Source organism: Cydia strobilella, chromosome 21 (genome assembly GCF_947568885.1).
Source record: "Cydia strobilella chromosome 21, ilCydStro3.1, whole genome shotgun sequence".
Classification (NCBI taxonomy): domain Eukaryota; kingdom Metazoa; phylum Arthropoda; class Insecta; order Lepidoptera; family Tortricidae; genus Cydia; species Cydia strobilella.
The window spans coordinates 2,451,690-2,473,213 of record NC_086061.1 but is presented as its reverse complement, the minus strand read 5'-3'; the positions used below and the strand labels follow the sequence as shown (position 1 = coordinate 2,473,213).

Here is a 21,524-nt window from a genome sequence, read left to right as displayed (position 1 = left end):
CCGTACAAACCCACCTATTAAAACTCCATAGGTCTCAACAGCCGCCAATAGAAATGTAGCTAATGAAGCTATTACTAATGCAGTAAAAATGTTGTAAATGAGAATTGACCAAAATTACGACGCGAGCGAGTCGAATAACAGCCTTTTTCTGAAAGCAATAATCGTCTAATTTAATAAGAACTTTTATATTTTACAATGTTATATTGCTAATGAAGTGCCTAAATATTTTGATGGTTTTTTATAAGTAGTGCATTTAATGCTATAGTGATGTCGAAGAACAAAATCGCCGCACGGATAGACAGTCAAAATGTTGAAGTCAAAACTAAGGTAAGTAATTTCTAATATTTCTTACGAATAAAGTGAGTCACGTTATCTTTGAGGCCCAGTTTATGTTCTTAGGGCAACGAGTGTTTAATTTACTTAAGCATTTGTAGATGATGAGTTGAGGAATGCTCGTAGGCTGCGGTTACCAAGGTGAATCGAGATAAATCGTATAATTATGTGTCGGTTGAATGAAAATCACGTACAGCCTAAAAATATGTCGTTATTAACAGCAAAATTACACTTTACAGAGCTATAAAGCTTGAGGTATAATAAATAAACAATGTACTTTTACCCATCTCTTGAAATTACTAAATATATAATTCTGAAACCACATAAAAAGTGGATATTGTAGCCTGGTTTGTCTTAATTCAAATGTAGACTCAAGCTTCATGCAAACTAGATACCCAGCTTTAATAAAATCCAAGTAATGAAACCAATAATCAGTGGACATCATTTATTTAAAGAAAATGAAACAAAGCTTCAAGTCACCTATCAACAAAAATGTAGCAGAAAAGATTAACAACACAAATAAAAACTAATACATTCAAGTTAGCATCATTAGAAAACCAGAAGGAAACTGGACTTTATAGTGCTCTATTAAACAATGTGCCTGATAAACAGTGCTGAATGCTTAAAAGATAAGCCATTATCTACTTATAATCTACTTTCAAACATGTATATTTGCTGCAATTCCCACTACAGCAACAGAAGTAGCTATTTTAATGAAGTGGTCAAAATTACTTATTGTCCACAGCTATTGTCAAGAAATTATATTTTAAAACTGGAGATATTGCTTTTATTTGTCATTATGGTTTTGTCCCTAGTGTTTGTAATGTTATGACATGAAATCAAAACATTCCATGTTGTACTGTGATTAATTTTTAACAAGCAGAAACGTCTGGGACCGATGCTATTAAGCTTAGAATAAATTTAAAAGTGGAAAAATTACTGCCTTGGGTGAGACTTGAACTCACGGCCTCTGGATCGATACTCCAGCGCTCTGCCAACTGAGCCACCAAGACCTTATCCATAGTCAGCAAATCTTCCCACGATATGGGTCTAGGGGACCCAAGCGACATCTACCGTAAGAGTGTTACACTCACCCAAGTCTCACCCAAGGCAGTAATTTTTCCACTTTTAAATTTGTACTGTGATTGTTTTGGAGTAGAGTAGTTTATTGTTTTAAATTTATAACTAATTATGTTGTGCTATACCCTTGGTTTCTTATAAGTATAAGAAGAATTCAGGTTCAGGTTCAGACAGCGGTTCAGGGATTATCTTTAATGACTTTAACTTTGACAACCCTAAATAGCCGAAAGGGATAGTGCCATATATTAGAAAGGGTCAGCATGATTCGTCCCTCCCTTGACAGATAAGAATCTGTGGTAGTGCACGCAAAGGGACATCAAGTTGTGTCAACCCTAATAATTGTTCGTAGCAATGCTGAGCCGAACGGAGCCGAGAATACCCGAAAGGAGGAGTTTCTCGCCCCTGGTTTTATACAATCAGTGTTTATTATTCGGACAATATAGTTAGTAATATTTGTTGTGTTGTCCTTTATAAATGCATCTGGAACCCAGGAGAATAGGACCATATTTAAAACCCAAATTGCTTATGATTTCACATGATAAAATTAACTTGAGTTTTTCTTTCCAGTTTGATGCGGAATTCCGGCGATTCTCCCTCAACAGGTCCGAGAAGCTCAAGTATGAGGACTTCAAGGGTCTAATCGAGAAGCTGCACCGACTGCATGACGTCACATTCCTCATCTCCTACACGGACCCTCGGGATGGGGATCTGCTGCCCATCAACAACGATGACAACCTCGCGCGCGCGCTGCTCACTGCCCGTCCACTGCTCAGGGTCATCATACAGAGGAAGGGTGAGTCCTGAATGTATACTTCAAGGGTCTGATCGTTCCTTATCTCTTACATGGACCCTCAAGATGGGGATCTGCTGCCCATCAATAATGATGACAACCTCCCGCGCGCGCTGCTTAGAGTCAATACAAAGGAAGAGTGAGTCCTGAATATATACTCCGTATTATGTAGTAGCATTAATCGTCTTATAAGCAATTTGAAATCCTGAAAATCCAATAGAATTGTTTTGTAAGCTCTAAATGAGTAAGTTAGTTAACAGTGAATATGCCCTATAGGTACACATACCCATCTCAGGTTCAAATGCTATAGGCAAATAATAAGAATATCGTTAAATTTACTATAAATTGTAACAGTTCCTTACAGTGAAATACACGAAGGACCAAAAGTACTACCTACTCCTGGTTTTATCTCAACTAATTTATCAAATGATGATGCAAAGACTTACTGTTAAATCTTTTATAGGTATCGAAATAATGAATGGCAATTGCTATATTGCTTTGTTTCTCAGGCCAGGATTACACTTGTAAGTTTTACTTACGTAAGTAGGGACAAAGCTATTTGCTAGAATGAGATAACGATATTCATATCTCATTCTGTAGTATACCTGTGTCCCTACTTACGTAAGTAACCCTGGACCCGGGGTATGTCCTTAAACTACGTCCGGACCCGGGTATGTCCTTAAAGTACGTCCAAAAGAGAGGTATGGGCACTGTGAATGTCATCTCGCTTTGTGTGGTAGGGCACAACACAGCGAATGTCATTCCAGATCTAGAGCAGAGCCCAACTGGGGAAGTACCTCCACCTTACAGAAAACCGCAGCCAAATAACACTAGACCCTAATCATAGTGTTGTGTTCCTGCCGGTGAGTAAGGTTGCCAGAGCTCAACGAGGGTGCGGTGTGTTGACGACGGGGGACCTACGGAATTCACGGTAATGCATTTGGTCTGTATGGACGCGGCGTACAGGTGCGGCGATCAGGGAGACCCGGTGAAACGGCTGTCCGCTGGCCGCCCGCAGGTCAGTAGGGTTCCCGAACCCAGGGATTACTTAATCTCCGCCCTGGGAGGCTGAACCACCAACCTCGCGTAAAATCCTTGATGTAGTAGTCGTGCCGGAGAAGGAGACCGGAGTGGACCCGGCTGCTGCACCAGGGGGGGACCGGGGGCCCTTCCGTACGCCGTGCCTGTGAACCGCACTACCCTACATATTCCATTGGCAGATCTGTTCTGTTCTCTTGTCCCTTAAGCCGTCAACGCCCCGAACCCTCTTTGTACACTCAACAACAACAACACATGGCAAATAAGGGTAAAAAAAGAAATGGTTTCTCAGCGGCATCCCCTTCCACACAAGTGGACTTCTGCAATATCAGGGGATTACACTCAAATTTGAGCGCAGTCCATTACCACCTGGTATCTGCGCAGCCGACCATCCTATTTCTAACGGAGACGCAGATATCCTGCCCGGCGGACACTGCATACCTACTATATCCCGGCTATACACTTGAACACAAGTTCATGAGACGCGCTGGTGTATGCATGTATGCCCGGCAGGAGGTCTGCTGTCGCCGCCTCCATGCCTTTGAAGACAGGGACCTGTCAGTTCTGTGGGTGCGTGTGGACTACAGCGGCCACACTCGTGTCTACGCGTGCCTGTACAGGTCTCATAGCGGAAACACGGAGACAACCCGGCTCTTCGAGCACCTGCAATCGACGACTGACAAACTTCTAGAGCAGTACCCTTCCGCAGAGCTGGTGATTTTAGGGGACTTTAATGCCCACCACGTTGAGTGGCTTGGTTCCCGGTCCACCGACCACGCGGGGAGGTCTGCTCACGAATTTTCTCTGGCCTATGGATTCTCGCAACTGGTACATTCTCCCACGAGAATACCAGACATCGAGGATCATACTAGCTCTTTACTGGACCTCCTGCTGACTACACGTCCGGACGGATATTCCATCTCAGTGAATGCACCTCTCGGTTCGTCCGATCACTGCCTCGTCCGGACACAGGCGCCTTGCGCGCGGCCCGATCCACCACGGCCAACTAGCTCGCGACGCGTGTGGCAATATAAATCAGCAGATTGGGACGGACTGCGTGAATTCTACGCTTCGTACCCATGGAGGCAGCTCTGCTTCACATCAGAAGATCCTGACTCCTGCGCAGCCAATGTTGCCGAGACCATACTGCTGGGAATGGATTGTTTCATTCCCAACACGGTAATAGCAGCGGGAGCAAAGCGACGACCTTGGTTTAATCGGCCTTGTAAAGAGGCTACAGTTCGCAAGCAAGCCGCTTACAGGGCTTGGACCAAGGCCGTAGCTAATAAGGATCCGAACGTTTCTGATGTGAAACGCGACTTAAACGCTGCCTCGAGGTCCAGTAAAAAAGCCATTGCCAGGGCTAAATACGATTTCGTCGGCAGAATTGGCGACAAGCTAGCGGGCTATCCCTCTGGGAGTCGCGCGTTCTGGTCGCTCGCCAAAGCTGCCGAGGGAAATTTTTGTCAGTCGTCTTTACCACCTCTGCGAATAGCTGATGGTGATCTGGCCCACAGTGCAAAAGAGAAAGCCGATCTTCTTGGTACTCTTTTTGCCTCGAACTCGACCTTGAACGACGACGGTAGCGCCGTGCCGCCCACCATCCCGCGGTGTGCATACTCCATGCCCGAAATCTCATTCACGCAGAGGGATATTCGGCGGGAGTTGCTATCCCTAAACGTTCATAAGTCGAGCGGGCCAGACGGCATTCCAGCACTTGTGCTTAAGCAGTGTGCTCCTGAGTTATGTTCCGTGTTGGCGCGTCTCTTCACACTCTCTAGCAACAAACGGCATGTTCCATCTTCGTGGAAGACGGCCCTTGTGCACCCTGTGCCTAAAAAGGGCGACAGATCGGACCCATCGAATTACAGGCCTATCGCTATTACCTCCCTTCTCTCTAAGGTCATGGAGCGTATAATCAACGCAAAGCTCCTGAGATACCTAGAAGAACACGACCTGATCAGCGACCGTCAGTATGGTTTTCGCCACGGTCGCTCGACTGGTGATCTTCTAGTGTATCTCACTCACCGCTGGGCTTCAGCCATTGAGAGTCAAGGTGAGGCATTGGCAGTTAGCCTAGATATAGCGAAGGCGTTCGATCGGGTCTGGCATCGGGGTCTCCTGTCGAAGTTACCATCTTATGGATTGCCGGAGGGACTATGCAAATGGATCGCTAGCTTTTTGTCTGGCAGACGCATACGAGCCGTAGTAGACGGAAGCTGCTCCAATAGCATGGACATTAACGCTGGCGTTCCGCAAGGCTCTGTGCTATCCCCAACGCTGTTTTTGCTGCACATCAATGACATGTTGTCTATCGACGACATTCATTGCTATGCAGACGACAGTACTGGGGATGCCTATTACGCAGGCCGTGCCAACATCCCTCGTTCCGTGGTGCTAGAGAGTCGTGAAAAGCTTGTGTCGGATATTGAGGGCACTCTATCCAGAGTTTCGGTGTGGGGCCGGGACAATTTAGTGCGATTCAACCCCACCAAGACACAAGTTTGCGCGTTTACCGCTAAGAAAACCCCATTTACTGTGGTCCCACAGTTCGAAGGCACAGCCCTTACCATGTCAGGGAGTATTGGGATCCTCGGTGTCGACATCTCCAGTGACGTCCAATTCCGTAGCCACCTGGAAGGGAAGGCTGATCTGGCATCCAAAAAACTCGGTGTGCTCAATAAAGCACGGCGATACTTTACTCCGGGGCAAAGACTGCTGCTATATAAATCGCAAGTCAGACCCCATATGGAGTACTGCTGTCACCTTTGGGCAGGAGCACCTGGATGCCAGCTTGGACCCTTCGACTCAGTCCAAAGGCGCGCTGTACGAATCGTCGACGATCCCAAACTCACAAGCGGTATCGAACCTTTAAGTCTAAGGAGAGACTTCGCCTCCTTGTGTGTGTTCTACCGCTTGTACAATGGGCTGTGCTCTGAAGAATTGTTTGACATGATGCCAACGGCCGCTTTCTATCACCGCACCGCTCGCCATCGGCAGGGTGTTCATCCTCACACCCTAGCACCTAAATGGTCGCGTACTGTGCGGTTTAAGAGGAATTTCCTCCCGCGTACGCTTCGGCTGTGGAATGAGCTCCCTGCCGAGGTTTTCCCGAGGGGCTACAGTATGGGGTTCTTCAAAAAAGGAGTGTACAGGTTTTTAAAGGGTCGGCAACGCGCGTGTAATATCTCTGGTGTTGCAGGCGTTCATAGGCTACGGTAACTGCTTACCATCAGGCGGGCCGTATGCTTGATTGCCACCGACGTGGTATAAAAAAAAAAAAAAAAAAAAGTAAAACTTACGAGTGTAATCCTGGCCCCATGTTAGTAACTAAATTCTGGAGGATATATAATGAGCTCAGCTCATAATGAGCCAAACAGAAACCGCTTCAATTACAAGGCAATAACGTTGACAATACTGTAGAACCTAGTGGCCAATTACTGATTATTTATTGAGAAACAATGGGTGGCTTACCTACTTGTACATAAGTAGGTGCAGTTAACATCAATTATTGTTTAGAATTTTGCACCTAAATCCATTGCAATTTGATATAAATTATATTTGACGTAAATTAATTTTTAACAAGCAGAAACGTCTGCGATCGATCCAGAGGCCGTGAGTTCAAGTCTCACCCAAGGCAGTAATTTTTCCACTTTAAAAAAAAAAATTTGACGTAGTTTGTAATATTGTGTTGAACCCGTAGGAAGTCTGCATCAAAAATATTTGTATGAATCAGAATGCTTAAAATTATATGAATGTGCACTCTAACGCTTTGGCAAGTTGGCAATAAAGTATTTTTCAAATATTTAGGAGCACCATATTCAATACCTATTCGATGGCGATTGTCTTAACAGCAACAGTCAACACTCCAAACAAAACTATATAAATGCCTGCTTGTGAATCAATTAGACTGTGATAAATACTTTAGAACGCGAACTGTGAACATATATGTGGTATTTCCTATAAAAAGGGACCTTATTGTCGATGGCGCTTACGCCATTATAAACGATGCTCCGATATAAATACAATGCCACGCGACGCTGTGCGCCGTAAGCGCCATCGACAATAGGGTCCCTTTTCATAGAAAATGCCTCATATCTTTATTTGGAAATGAATTCCACGGCAGATACTTTTGGTGCGTTGTTTCATTCGTATGTGTACTATTTAAATAAATCTGATGACGAGAAAACACTTCTAAAGACGCAACCTGCATCAGCTAGAGGAAGCTAATTAACATATAATACGAGAAGTATAATTAATGACAGCCATCTCGTTTTAGTTCTTATCTTGCTGAAGATAGAGTTCATCTTTGCTTGTCTTAGTTTATTATTGTTGTTAAAGATTCAATGTTCCTTTGGATATGTGAATGGAGACCTGATGGTGCGCGAACTGAAGTTAAATAAATGAGTTAATATCAAAGAACACTCATACTCTAATCATCCCAGTTCTCAATTAGGTATGGTAAATAGACTTAAATTTTACTAATACTAATAATGATCAATATACAAATTTGCAACAACCTATGATCAATTCATCAAATAACTAAACTGAGAACTTCAGAAAAACGGAAAGAAATAGCTTAATTATAATTAAGTAAGACGCGATACATAAAAGGCAAAAGCACAATTGTTGCCATTTTTTAATTCAAAAATAATAACCTAACAGAAGACTCTGCCTAATATTTAGATTTAATTATTTCACTATTCTTCCTCATACCTACTTAATTACCGCAAAAGTTAAATAGAACAGCTAAACCGATATTGTATGACCTTCCTCTGTATACCGCCGGATACCGCTTAGGGTCACACATATATCGGTCATTTACAGGCCAGGCAACTTTGGCCTATAGTTTGTTAGGAATCCAATAGAATGAGAGTTACTTGTATATTGGTCAGCATATCCACTGATGCATTAAGACAGGTTGAATACACTTGCTGCCGTGGTCGTATAAATAGTCGTATCTCCATACTAATTTAGTAGTGACATGGGATCGTTTAGCATTGGTAGGTAGTTGGACGGTTTGTAAGTTACACGCTGTAGCGTTAAACCAATTAATCGTTGCTTATATATTTATGAATGCGAGGGCATGAGATGTACAATTTAGACGTAGGTGAAAAATGGGGCATTTTATAGCTTCAGTTTTCTCCAACCTTTCTTGTTTTATATCCGAACATCATAAAATCTAGTGTATTATTTAAGTTCTTTAAGTTTTCCTGTTTTGGAACTGATTCATAAGGTCTATTGGTTTAGAACAATGCTTTGAAACACAATATTTTTAACTTTTTTCTGTACTATAAGAAAAACCCTACCCTACGGGACTATTTTTGGAAGTGAGGATAATCAAGGTAAAAGTCTAGGTGCCTGTGAATCCGTATTCCTAGTCGATTTATAAAGCAAGTTCTAGTAGGATTCGTTCGGGTCTCGGAAGACCCTTGCCTTGCACATTACGCAGGCCTATACCACAGAATAAGTAATAGTATTATAACTAACAATGCTATGGACCTATGAGTTGTCTGAAAATAAACGAATTTTATTTATTATTATTTATTATCATACAGAACGGCCACGCACCGCCCCGCCCCGATTCGAATTACCTCTCCCCACGACACCCAGATTGACGACCTTTTGCCGACCGCTCAGTACTTTTTTTAAGCAACTTACTCACACAATGACGCATGATGCGTGTACACTGTACATACGTGCCGTTCACACATAGAAACGCAAGTGATTTTTGATGTATAGCTTGTCCGCCCTGTGCCTACACTTAAAGATCAATGGTTATTTCTCTCTTCACTTGCGCCCACGTTGCAAGTCACCTACTCCCGTGCCATGGTCATGGGTACAATGTGAGTCGTAATTAAATAACACATCTGTACACGCTACACTCGGTGTGGGTGATCGCTTTAGTACCATGTCGCACTAGCGTTAAAACACACAGACCGGCAACACGTTTTATTGTTGGCGATGCGACGATGCGCTAGAATCAATTTATTGGCATTTAAAACGGGTCACCTTTTAATAGATACTCCTTTTATATATATTCGTTTTCACTGCTTTTGTGTGTATTCGTTCTGCGCTCATGGCTGTCTGGAAAATATAGCTTTTTAGCGATAAGACCGCCTGATGTTTGCCTCTGCTTGAGTTGTATTATTTTCCTTATTATTTTCTTGTATCGAGGTGTGCAATAAAGAGTTATTGTATTGTACTACAGAACACTTAACTGTACATAACAAGGATAATAGCCTCAATCTCAGTTGTCCCCATAAGGGGAATAATTTTTTACATTGGTTCTTGCCTCCTGCAAATGATACACCAATAAACTATGAAGAAGAAATACGAAGAACATAATTTTTGAACACCAAAAAATAGTACATAAAGAAAAGAAGATATGCAGACATAAAAAAACATTGGACGCTAAAATCGGATCTACACTAAGCATAATGCCATGACAATCCCTGGCGGTTTTCAGTGGCATCCTGACTTAAAACTGAGTTAGTGGCGACACGTACGCCAAATCTTTAAACTATACATTTATATGTTAAAATCTCTTAAGCTGTGTAGGCTATAAAAAGTGCCAAAAATATTCATAAATAAAGTAATTGAGTATAGTTCTGACCTGGCGCATAGATCAACACCTTGGCCTGCTATGAAGTCCTCGGCCTCGTTATAAAAAAATGCAGAAGTTCTAAATAAGGCTCGACCTCTCCTTATTTCATCGAAGTAAAGTGCGAAGTCCTATGCATATTTACGACCTCTATATTAACAATGCAGATACTGCAGTCTTTACAAGGAGTGCATAATAACTGTTGGACACGAAGCTCAATGAGTTTAGATTACATTCGTAGCCAAACTGTCGGCAACAGATCCATTGTTACGTACCGGAAGTGCTTTTTCCCATCGTATTTTGACATGTTTCGTTAGTTACATTCCATTATGTGTCATGAAACGTAACACTAAGCGCGTTCGCATGAGAGTGGCATGAGCACAATAATGCCAAGAATTAACACGTTAGGTAGTTATCAAGCCACATTTTTCCGTATTAAACCTCATTTACACGGCGCGACAACTTACGTGCAGTATTCAATACATCGTCCGACCAAATATCGCAATGTAACGAAAATCGCATGCCGTCTAAATGGCGCCTAAGTCGCCCCTTTCGGAAACTTAATTGAATGCAACATGTTTCAAACTATGACTAAGGTATACCAACTGAGGTGCCTGACTACATGTTTTAATGACTAAAGCATTGTGTAAGAAACAAATAGAACAATATGTATGATCAAATAGCTGTTCTATAAACGTGATGTTGGTATACAATAGAAGAAGTTCGTCATTTGGGTGTGATAACTCTTTGTTGATTGTCCATTCAATGTATGGAACGCTCACCGAAATCGACGTTATGTAGTGTATCTGTAACAAATACCTATATAATTATTTTACCCACGACCAAACGGTGCGCAGTAAGAGGTTGTTTGTGTGTTTGTACGCACATTAATGTTTCCAACGACACAACTTTAAATCCAATCAAAATTTAAAAAAAATATTCTACAAGTAGGCCTCTTCCTCCTCTACCTCTTCTTTTCTGTATTCCTTGTATTGTGATCTATAACGAAGTGTGCAATAAAGAGTATTTGTATTCTATTGTAGGTCTCAAGGGCTCGTTTCCCGATAAAGTATATTTTAAGCGATTTAGAAGCGGTTTTTCTGTAAAGGATTTGTGATAATAAATTAGCGATAATTCTGAGATTTCAACTTGCAAGATGGTTACTCGTTTCTTTAATTTTGTCGGGGTTTTTAAGTTTTAAATTAAAAGTAAATATGCTGGTATGTTTGTGTCATGTGTCATGTATTCCACATTCCACAGCACAGTAGTATCAAAACTAACTGAGTCGATTTTGTTAAATAAGGTATCGAGTGATTCGGTTTTATGACGCGGGAGGCATATGCTACATTTTTAACTAATTGAAAAAATCTGGAGGCTTTTTACAAAAATAACCATAGTTGGTTTAACGATTTTTAAACTTTAATCTTAAATTTCAAACTGAGAATTATGTATCTTGCAGGTGATAGCCTTGAAGAGCTGAATGGGTACGGCACGATGCGGCACCGAAACTTCATCTCGTCCATACTGAGCGGCACGCCCGCCAAGAACAAGGGGCTGGCCATCTCCAACCCTCACGACTTCAGAATGGTAGGTCATCGTGATCTGAGTTACTAGTTGTAGTTACCTATACTAGTAGCTCGCACCTTTACTTGCTCCAGTTATTAGTATCTTGTACATAAAGATACAAGCACACGCGAGTAACTACCGCACCGAGCTTGAGCATAACTACTGGTCGCGCCTTTACTTGCTCCAGTTACATGCACCGCACCGTGCGCACGCGAGTAAAGTCTATAGGATAAGAAGCTCAGTCTCATAAATAAAACTAATATTGATGAGCTGAGGTTAAAGGAACTAGAAAGGTCTCAAAGAATACCTGACAGACAAAGGAGAGGAAAATATTTAGCAATGAAAGCGTGTTTCGGAAAAATAGTTTTTGACAACTTGTATAGCGCCATTTATTGCTAACTGAAACCTAGTTCTTCCTAATTAGCTATAAATAAGCATTTTTAGGATTTTCGTAAGGTTATCCTATAGATAGGTTAGGTTAGGTTTGTTTTATGGCAATCCTGAAAAGTTACGCGTTTCTGAGAAAAACCGAATTATGACTAACGAAAATGTGGACAAACAATACATTATGACTTAAAACTTTATGGGAAACAACAGAGACCCGTTTATAAAGCTTGTTCTGTGTTACAGGTGTCGGCCATCATCGACGTGGACATCGTCCCAGAAACGTGTCGGAGGGTCAAACTGCTCAAGCACGGCTCGGATCGGCCGCTAGGGTTCTTCATAAGGTTATCGCTTTTCATTTACAATTGAATCTATAAAGTCTGGCAATTGTAAAAAGAAAAAGTGACCCAAACAGGCGTCATCCATTTTCGCGGCTAACCCATTACCTCTTCGCCTTTCGGTCACGCCTCCCCTAGTACATTTTGACTGCTTTTCAATAACCATTATTCATGGTTACGAAAATGTTTAATAAAAATGGAAACTATAGGTCTAGACTAAGAGAAGAAACTGTAAAGGGCCTAGTTCGCTAATCAGCGAAATTGACTCCACACTCGCGTTCGCGGCTTCGCGCCGCGTAGTCTGGAGCGGGCTTTACAATATTTTTTGTATGACCGTTTGTTTCATATTTCAATAAATAAATAAAAACGGCCAAGTGCGAGTCGGACTCGCGCACCGACTATTACCTATAACTATATTTGTAATTGTTTTTTGTAATTTTTTGGTTAATTTTATTGCTTGTAAAAAGTGCCCCTGTGGCCTACTTGCTAAATAAATGTTTGATGTTTGGAGCCATAACATGAAGTCTGGTTGCAGAGACGGCACGTCGGTGCGCGTGACGCCGGGCGGCGTGGAGCGAGCGCCCGGCATCTTCATCTCGCGCCTCGTGCCCGGCGGCCTGGCCGAGTCCACCGGCCTGCTCGGCGTCAACGACGAGGTGCTCGAGGTCAACGGGATCGACGTCTGCAACAAGACGCTGGACCAGGTCGGTATAGGGGCAGGCGTGACTCACTCCGCGATTTCGTCGCGCCGCTACAAGTACATGCGGCCGCCCCCAGTTCTTAGGTCTAGCCATAGTAGCTGCGCACTGCTACGGAACGGACGCCTGTTCGCGCATGCGCCACCTAGCGGTCATATCTGTCGTGATAGACGCGTTCTGTTAGAGAGTGAATGTTCTCTGCCTGGTACTATTATTTACTCTGTGATACGGGTGATTTGACACCAGCGACATCTTAAATATTAGAGTTCCGTGATATCCGTTTGGACTTTTTCTAATTTGGAGCTCGTTGAGGTACTGTCTAGATGGGGTTTTGCGTATACAGGTATCGAGACGACTTTGGAAACTAATTTTAAAAGTTGTTATCCATCTTGTCTTAGTTCGGAGCCCATTTAAGTAGTGTCTAGGTAAAATTTGATCTTACTGAAGTGTGTTTTTAGACTTATTTCCAACCCTGAAACCAAAGATAGATATAACTCCGTAATAGATGGATACAGTCTAAGGAAAAAACGTTCCTCGAAAATCACGAAAATTTGATTCTCGATCAGAGGGCGCCACTAGTTTTGGCCTACTCTCGTATAGAGGGCGTTGACGGTTTCGTTTGTTATTTATAATTTTAACGCATATCAGTGAAAGAACATGGGTCAAAATCATGTAAAAATAATTAATGCAAATAAAAAAATAATTTATCCATATTTAAATACATTTTAACGTATTTTTATAAATCTTCATTTTTAGTTTTAAAGTATGTCGATAGATGGCAGTGAATTTACAGCGGTTACAAAATTTACTATGACAGTACCGCTCTATCTTATTGTATCCTCTTTGCTGAAACACATTTAATGGACGGTGATCTCATTTAACGTTTCAGAAAACCCTTATTGACATAAATCTAAATGAATCCTTTACTTAGGTGACGGACATGATGGTGGCGAACTCGTCGAACCTGATCATCACGGTGCGGCCCGCCAACCAGCGCGCCGGCCCGCCGCCGCCCCCCTCGGCCTCGCAGCCCAGCTCCGAGCCCGACGACGACAGGTATGTCTCCTACACACACACTCACACAACCAGCGCGCCGGCCCCCCGCCGCCCCCCTCCGCCTCGCAGCCCAGCTCCGAGCCCGACGACGACAGGTATGTCTCCTACACACACACTCACACAACCAGCGCGCCGGCCCCCCGCCGCCCCCCTCCGCCTCGCAGCCCAGCTCCGAGCCCGACGACGACAGGTATGTCTCCTACACACACACTCACACAACCAGCGCGCCGGCCCCCCGCCGCCCCCCTCCGCCTCGCAGCCCAGCTCCGAGCCCGACGACGACAGGTATGTCTCCTACACACACACTCACACAACCAGCGCGCCGGCCCCCCGCCGCCCCCCTCCGCCTCGCAGCCCAGCTCCGAGCCCGACGACGACAGGTATGTCTCCTACACACACACTCACACAACCAGCGCGCCGGCCCCCCGCCGCCCCCCTCGGCCTCGCAGCCCAGCTCCGAGCCCGACGACGACAGGTATGTCTCCTACACACACACTCACACAACCAGCGCGCCGGCCCCCCGCCGCCCCCCTCGGCCTCGCAACCCAGCTCCGAGCCCGACGACGACAGGTATGTCTCCTACACACACACTCACACAACCAGCGCGCCGGCCCCCCGCCGCCCCCCTCGGCCTCGCAACCCAGCTCCGAGCCCGACGACGACAGGTATGTCTCCTACACACACACTCACACAACCAGCGCGCCGGCCCCCCGCCGCCCCCCTCCGCCTCGCAGCCCAGCTCCGAGCCCGACGACGACAGGTATGTCTCCTACACACATACTCACACAACCAGCGCGCCGGCCCCCCGCCGCCCCCCTCGGCCTCGCAACCCAGCTCCGAGCCCGACGACGACAGGTATGTCTCCTACACACATACTCACACAACCAGCGCGCCGGCCCCCCGCCGCCCCCCTCGGCCTCGCAACCCAGCTCCGAGCCCGACGACGACAGGTATGTCTCCTACACACACACAACCAGCGCGCCGGCCCCCCGCCGCCCCCCTCGGCCTCGCAGCCCAGCTCCGAGCCCGACGACGACAGGTATGTCTCCTACACACACACAACCAGCGCGCCGGCCCCCCGCCGCCCCCCTCCGCCTCGCAGCCCAGCTCCGAGCCCGACGACGACAGGTATGTCTCCTACACACATACTCACACAACCAGCGCGCCGGCCCCCCGCCGCCCCCCTCGGCCTCGCAACCCAGCTCCGAGCCCGACGACGACAGGTATGTCTCCTACACACACACAACCAGCGCGCCGGCCCCCCGCCGCCCCCCTCGGCCTCGCAGCCCAGCTCCGAGCCCGGCGACGACAGGTATGTCTCCTACACACACACACACACACAACCAGCGCGGCGGCACCCCGCCGCCCCCCTCGGCCTCGCAGCCCAGCTCCGAGCCCGGCGACGACAGGTATGTCTCCTACACACACACACACACACACACACACACACACACACACACACAACCAGCGCGCCGGCCCCCCGCCACCCCCCTCGGCCTCGCAACCCAGCTCCGAGCCCGACGACGACAGGTATGTCTCCTACACACACACACACACACACAACCAGCGCGCCGGCCCCCCGCCGCCCCCCTCGGCCTCGCAGCCCAGCTCCGAGCCCGACGACGACAGGTATGTCTCCTACACACACACACACACACACACACAACCAGCGCGCCGGCCCCCCGCCGCCCCCCTCGGCCTCGCAGCCCAGCTCCGAGCCCGACGACGACAGGTATGTCTCCTACACACACATACACACACACACACACACACACACACACACACACACACACAACCAGCGCGCCGGCCCCCCCGCCGCCCCCCTCGGCCTCGCAGCCCAGCTCCGAGCCCGACGACGACAGGTAGGCCTCACACTAAGGCCTACTTGCACCATCCCACTAATCCGGGGTTAAGCGGTTAAACCGTTAACCCAGTGTCAAATTGTACTGGTAACCATGGTAACTCCAGGTTTAACCAATTAACCCCGGGTTGATGGAAAGGTGCAAGTACATAAACTAATTACAGACATATATATATATACCTTTATCCTATTGTAAGTACAAAGTTTCAGATCAATCTAGCTAGTCGTTTTAAAATGAGAGCGGAACTACGTTTGTATGGAGAACCGAGCTTGCCGGAGACCCTTAATCCGCACATTTAGCCACAAAATCCTGGTTACTTTACAATCTTTTCATACCCTGATCCCGTCTGCAAATTTTAAAAATACTACCCCAAAACGCAGTTTGCCATAAATAAACTTACGTACAGTATTTAATTGTATTTCTAATTGCAGGTTCGACCAAGACGAGCAGGACGAGATAGTCGACCTGACGGCCGTGACCCTCGAGGAACCGGAACCCTTCCCCCTGCCCCTGCCCCTCCCCCTGCCGAGCAAGGACGACGGCCAGGTGCTACATCTGTAGTGCGTGCAGTACAGTGCAGTGATTACAGTGCAGTGCAGTGATTACAGTTCAGACATACCCTACCCATCCTTATAGATAGCAGAAATACCGGTTGATTCACTTTGAACCTTGTCAAAATGCACGTAGGTTATATCGGGCTGTAGACGCGCGTCAATCGAATAAAGAAGGGTCTACAGAGACAGTTAATCGCGGTCACCACACTTAGGAGCTTGAGTATTAACTTAATAATTACGTTTATTACCAGCGGCCTTAGCATGGTCGCATTTTTATCACCTGTCACCATGCATGTCACGTTCTAACAAGTATGTAAGTGCGATGACAGGCATAGTGACAAGGCGATAAAAATGCTTGTAGTACAAGTGGAAGTACTTCTAACAAAAGCTGTCAAAAAGTGACATCCGCATGTATTACAAGTTACAAGCTTTTAAAAAACAGGCCCCTGTACTCATTACATTCAAAATATAGTGTGGCAAACCAATTAGTCAAAAAAGGCGCGCAATTTAAATTTTGTCTAGATAGGAGATCGAACCTTTACTGACGAAACTAGTTTAACAGACTATATCTACAAAAATTGAGTTCTAGAGATGAACATGAGCTGTTTTATCATCAAATTGTCGCGGTATAATATTTTACAAGAAAAAATTCACCTATGTGTGGCATTGTGTGGTGACTTCACGCTCTTTCTAAACGGTAAACGCTTCATAATGCGGTATCATTTAGTCTGTGGAAAAATCACATGCGTGTCAAAAGTGAAATCTACATACAGAGGCTTTCAAGGGCTCTGTCATGTTGCACCATAAGGAACTTTAATTCATAGGCTGAAGTGAGGCACCCCGTAAGTACTTACATTCTACTACATTCCAAATTTGGAAGCCAAATAGTCCACGTTCTGAATCTTTTGGAATGGTTGTTTATGCCATATTCCAATCAGAAGAACTAAGTTTACTCAGGAAAATGTGCTATTTTAATATTTAACACCTTCCAGAAATAATAGGGGATATTACTGCAATGTTCTGCCACCAGAGTGCAGGACTAGCCTTTTTAGTAAACCACAGAGTAACTTATACATACTGTACCTTTAACAGGTTTTTGACAAGTTTTTAAAGATAATAAAATATGACATTGATGCATCAAGGCGGTTTGTTTACAGAGGTCCTACCGGGAAACGCAAATCCGAAATTTCGCTATCTGCCTCTTTATCGCTCGAATATGCAAGAGTGACAGAGATGTTAGATAACGAAGTTTCGATTTTCTTGTTTCGCAATAGACCCTCAGATTGTGGTAGTGGCGCCACCTACGCAGTTTCGCGTAATATTCCCTATTCATAATGATTGGACTAACAGGCTGTGCTTGCCCTTTTTAGGGGTGTAAATTGGTTTGATAATAACCAGTTGATACCGGTTCAAATAGTAAATACCGGTTCTATAATTACTACCCGTGATGTGGGAACCAGCATCACAATACTCTGTAGCAATAATTAATTTGGTCAATTTAGGAACTTTAACATTCCAGAAGGCTTGAAATAATTATTTTTAAGATTTCCTTTTTTATAGAAAATCATTTTATACTATCGACAATAACAATAGTTTTAAAAATTATTATATTTAGCGTCAAAAGTCCATCCGTTTTAAATAAAAAAATCATATCATTTAATGTATTATATTTCATAGTGTCAACTTGCAAGAATGATAATCGAAAATACTGTGGGTCCAGAACTCAATTTTTTTTTGTCTCACTCAAATTGTCTTTCAAACTAATTCTTGTCATACTTACCTACAACATAATATTTTGAAATTTTGACGCAGTAGATAGGCACAAAAGTTTTAGTAGTTTAAACCCCCTCGACCCTCTATAGTCCTTAATGGCTCTGGTTAAAAATACATAAAAAAGGGTTATGTTCGTCAGGACGAACATAACCAATGTTGTTATCTGAATAAGTGCCAGTTGCAACATCCGTACTTGACAGACAGACCCGACGCGCCGCGCCGCGGCGGTTTACTATGAAACTTTCCATACAATCAAATTTAGCACTCTTTAACGGTGACAAACAGTTTGGTGCAACCGACCCTAAGTATTTCTAGCAAGTTGTCTCTTATATTAAATATACCTTTACTAAAGCTAGCTCACCTTATCCGTCTTTGTTTATAAAACTAGTGTTAACTTTATACTCTTCCCATGGAAGGTGCTATTATGAAATCGAAATTCATCAAATGAAATTATGTGAAATGTTTGATTACAATAAGCACATTTGATATCAATTTTCATCAATATTGTATAGGCTTATCGTAACCGAGTACTTAATACACGAAATCAGTATTTAGTTCCTATGTTGTGAAGTTGTTATTAAAATTATGTTATACCAACTAGTAAAAGAAAATTTAGTAATATCTAAAGGTACTGATAGGAAAAGAAAGTGCGTCAAATTTATAGATACGATATAATTTCATACCTAACACAAAGAAATTACTTGGCTTACTTAAAATTATGTGGCGAAGACAGGGCAAGTACTCTCGTATTTGTGTACGTACTTCGCTCAGACACAGTCAGAAAGTAATAGCTTCGCTCCTACCGACCTTGTTTAAGTGTAGTATGTGTACAAGCACAGAATAAAATAATAGTACTAGGTACAGAAACTCACTCTCTGACAAAACGCGTACATTACGACAGATATGACCGCTAGGTGGCGCAAGCGCGAACAGGCGTCCGTTCCGTAGCGGTGCGCGGCAACTACTATGGCTAGACACCAAAATTGGTGTGGGCCGCATGTACTTGTAGCGACGCGACGAAATAGCGGTCTTCTCCACATTGAACTTAAACCGCTCTGATTACATTTTGTGTTCCAAAACCTATGTCAGTACCTCTAATTGACGAAATACGTCACCAACGAAAACATACATTCCAGTAAAAGACACATCAGTGCCTTGAATCTCTATACCTTGTTTTATATGCATTTAGCTTGTATGTACATGTACACAATTATCATTTATAAGTTATTTGCTACAATATTAGCTTAGCCATCAAGCAAAAAGTATTCACGGCCTTATGAAAACTATTTAATTCTTAATTTAAGGATCAATTTTAAAATATGAAAATACCTACAACTACATGTATTGAAATTTATATGTAATCCAGGCCTTATGGTATAGTAACAGTCTAATATCGTGCCTTGTATTACGACCACGATAATTTGCAAGCGTTTTTGACCAGTTTTTACACATTATTATTAAGTGTAACACCGACTACTATTAACTTGTATATACATCGTCTTTTACATAATGTCAGTAAGTATGTTAGAATATTGTGCAACTGTATATTCCACCGTCCAAATCATTTTGTTATTCGTGGCGTCATTTATGCTAACATTCATAACATAATTTATAAAGTTTATCTTTCTTTGCATTCATATTTATATCCCACAAGTCACATTTATCATATACAATGAAAATATTTAAGTAACTCAATCATGTATGGTATTAAAAATATGAATTATGTTATTAGAGTTCTCTATGAAAATACCTAAGTAAGAATGTGACAAATTAAAAGCTATAAACATTAATATCAGCCGCATTTCAACTGAGCGATAAAATCATGTTTTAATGAAATGTTTAGATTTTATAACACATTTATCGTATCAAATGCTTTAGTTATTGATTTCTAGATCAAAATAATGTTAGTTTCGAGCTTAAATTAATTATTTAGGTTTATTTGTATTTAATTTACTTAATGCATGTATTGTTAGCATAGTTATACATATCATGTATGGCTCTGAGGAGTCGGCGGATCAAATGTTGGTAGGTATTGGTACATTGGTTGTTGCGAAATTATTTATGAAATATGTTGTTCACAATAATTGTTAGTGGCATCGGCATTATGGTCAATTAATTGCAATTGTATTCTATTTGCAAATTAATGATGTATTCACATGCTAAATGATTTTTGATTTTCAAGTCTCCATTCAGAGACACGAATAGCCTTCGGCAAATTTATAAGATACTGTTTTGTTCATTGTAGCGTACACGGTTGAGTTTCGAATCTCAGTTCAGCTAATGTCATGATCAGGGTACCAATGATATACAAGTATGGCAAGATTATATTGTGTTAACAACAAAATGTATAGTTACACACCTCGATAAAAACCTATGTCGCCGAGCGTATAGGTCTCGTAAGAAATGAAATCCATAGTATTACTTAGTATTTTTTTTTGTAATTGTCATGTATATTTTAATCAATGAGTGATATTCCATTTGACATCATTTTTGTTTCTGTATACATTTTATGTTTTGTATTAATGTTCAGATTGTACTTAATTGTTTTATATCACATGTTGCCTTTTAAGCGTTTTTGGATGAAATTTACATATTATTTGCTGATTGGCTCAAAATTGGTCCAAAATGATGTTTGTAGTCAAATGATTATACATAGTTTAGGAGATACGTTATATTTACACTCTAAGCTAGTATACATTTGTGTTGTATGTAATAAAATATATTCTTATTTAATTTCTATATTTTTATTCTAATCACTGAACATTCTAATATATGTATTGGCAATCGCACTTCGCTCATATAGCACACAAATAGCCTAGAAAACACATTTAAAAGAAAATTTAGCTAACATTATACCAGAAAGTTTGGACCACTAGTTCACTGGAGCCCTGCATAAGACCGGCGGGTTTCGCATTTCGGGGTGTCCGAAACGGAAGAGGACCCGGAAATGACACACCACAATGACAAACCTGACTCAATGTATTGTTCGTTCTTAGGGTTCCGTACCCAAAGGGTAAAAACGGGACCCTATTACTAAGACTCCACTGTCCGTCTGTCTGTCACCGGGTAGTATCTCATGAACCGTGATAGCTAGACAGTTTAAATTTTCACAGATGATGTATTTCTGTTGCCGCTATAACAACAAATACTAAAAAAGTACGGAACCTTCGGTGGGCGAGTCCGACTCGCACTTGGCCGGTTTTTTAGCATTCGAAAAAAGGTAGGCGATTTTGACGTGTATTTTTATTGAAAAACCCTTTTTGTAAAATAAGTTACTGCAAATACGTAACAATTATAAATCATATCATTTATGATCATTTACATCCTTTTGCTTTCATAAGTAACGGTTACCGATTTTTAAAAAGCGTTTTTCAATAAAAAGACGTCAAGATTGTTTACCTTTTTTCTAATGCTAGAAAAAACGAACTATAGTCGTGTGTCGCCGCTT

General features: G+C 43.0%; 1 protein-coding gene across 1 annotated transcript; it reads left to right on the top strand.

Moving 5' to 3' along the window:
- Positions 1 to 97: 97 nt before the first annotated feature.
- On the top strand, positions 98 to 20,809 carry LOC134751182 (partitioning defective protein 6). The gene is made up of 7 exons (XM_063686556.1): positions 98 to 327; positions 1,981 to 2,206; positions 11,305 to 11,432; positions 12,042 to 12,139; positions 12,669 to 12,837; positions 13,763 to 13,887; positions 16,181 to 20,809. The coding sequence occupies exons 1-7, from the start codon at positions 268 to 270 to the stop codon at positions 16,308 to 16,310; spliced, it is 936 nt and encodes a 311-aa protein (XP_063542626.1). The 5' UTR covers positions 98 to 267; the 3' UTR covers positions 16,311 to 20,809.
- Positions 20,810 to 21,524: the final 715 nt, after the last annotated feature.

Coding starts and splice junctions, on each gene's coding strand:
- LOC134751182 (XM_063686556.1), top strand. CDS start 268: ATGTCGAAGAACAAAATCGCCGCACGGATAGACAGTCAAAATGTTGAA. Junction 2,207..11,304: donor GGTCATCATACAGAGGAAGG/GTGAGTCCTGAA, acceptor TGTATCTTGCAG/GTGATAGCCTTGAAGAGCTG. Junction 12,838..13,762: donor GCAACAAGACGCTGGACCAG/GTCGGTATAGGG, acceptor TCCTTTACTTAG/GTGACGGACATGATGGTGGC.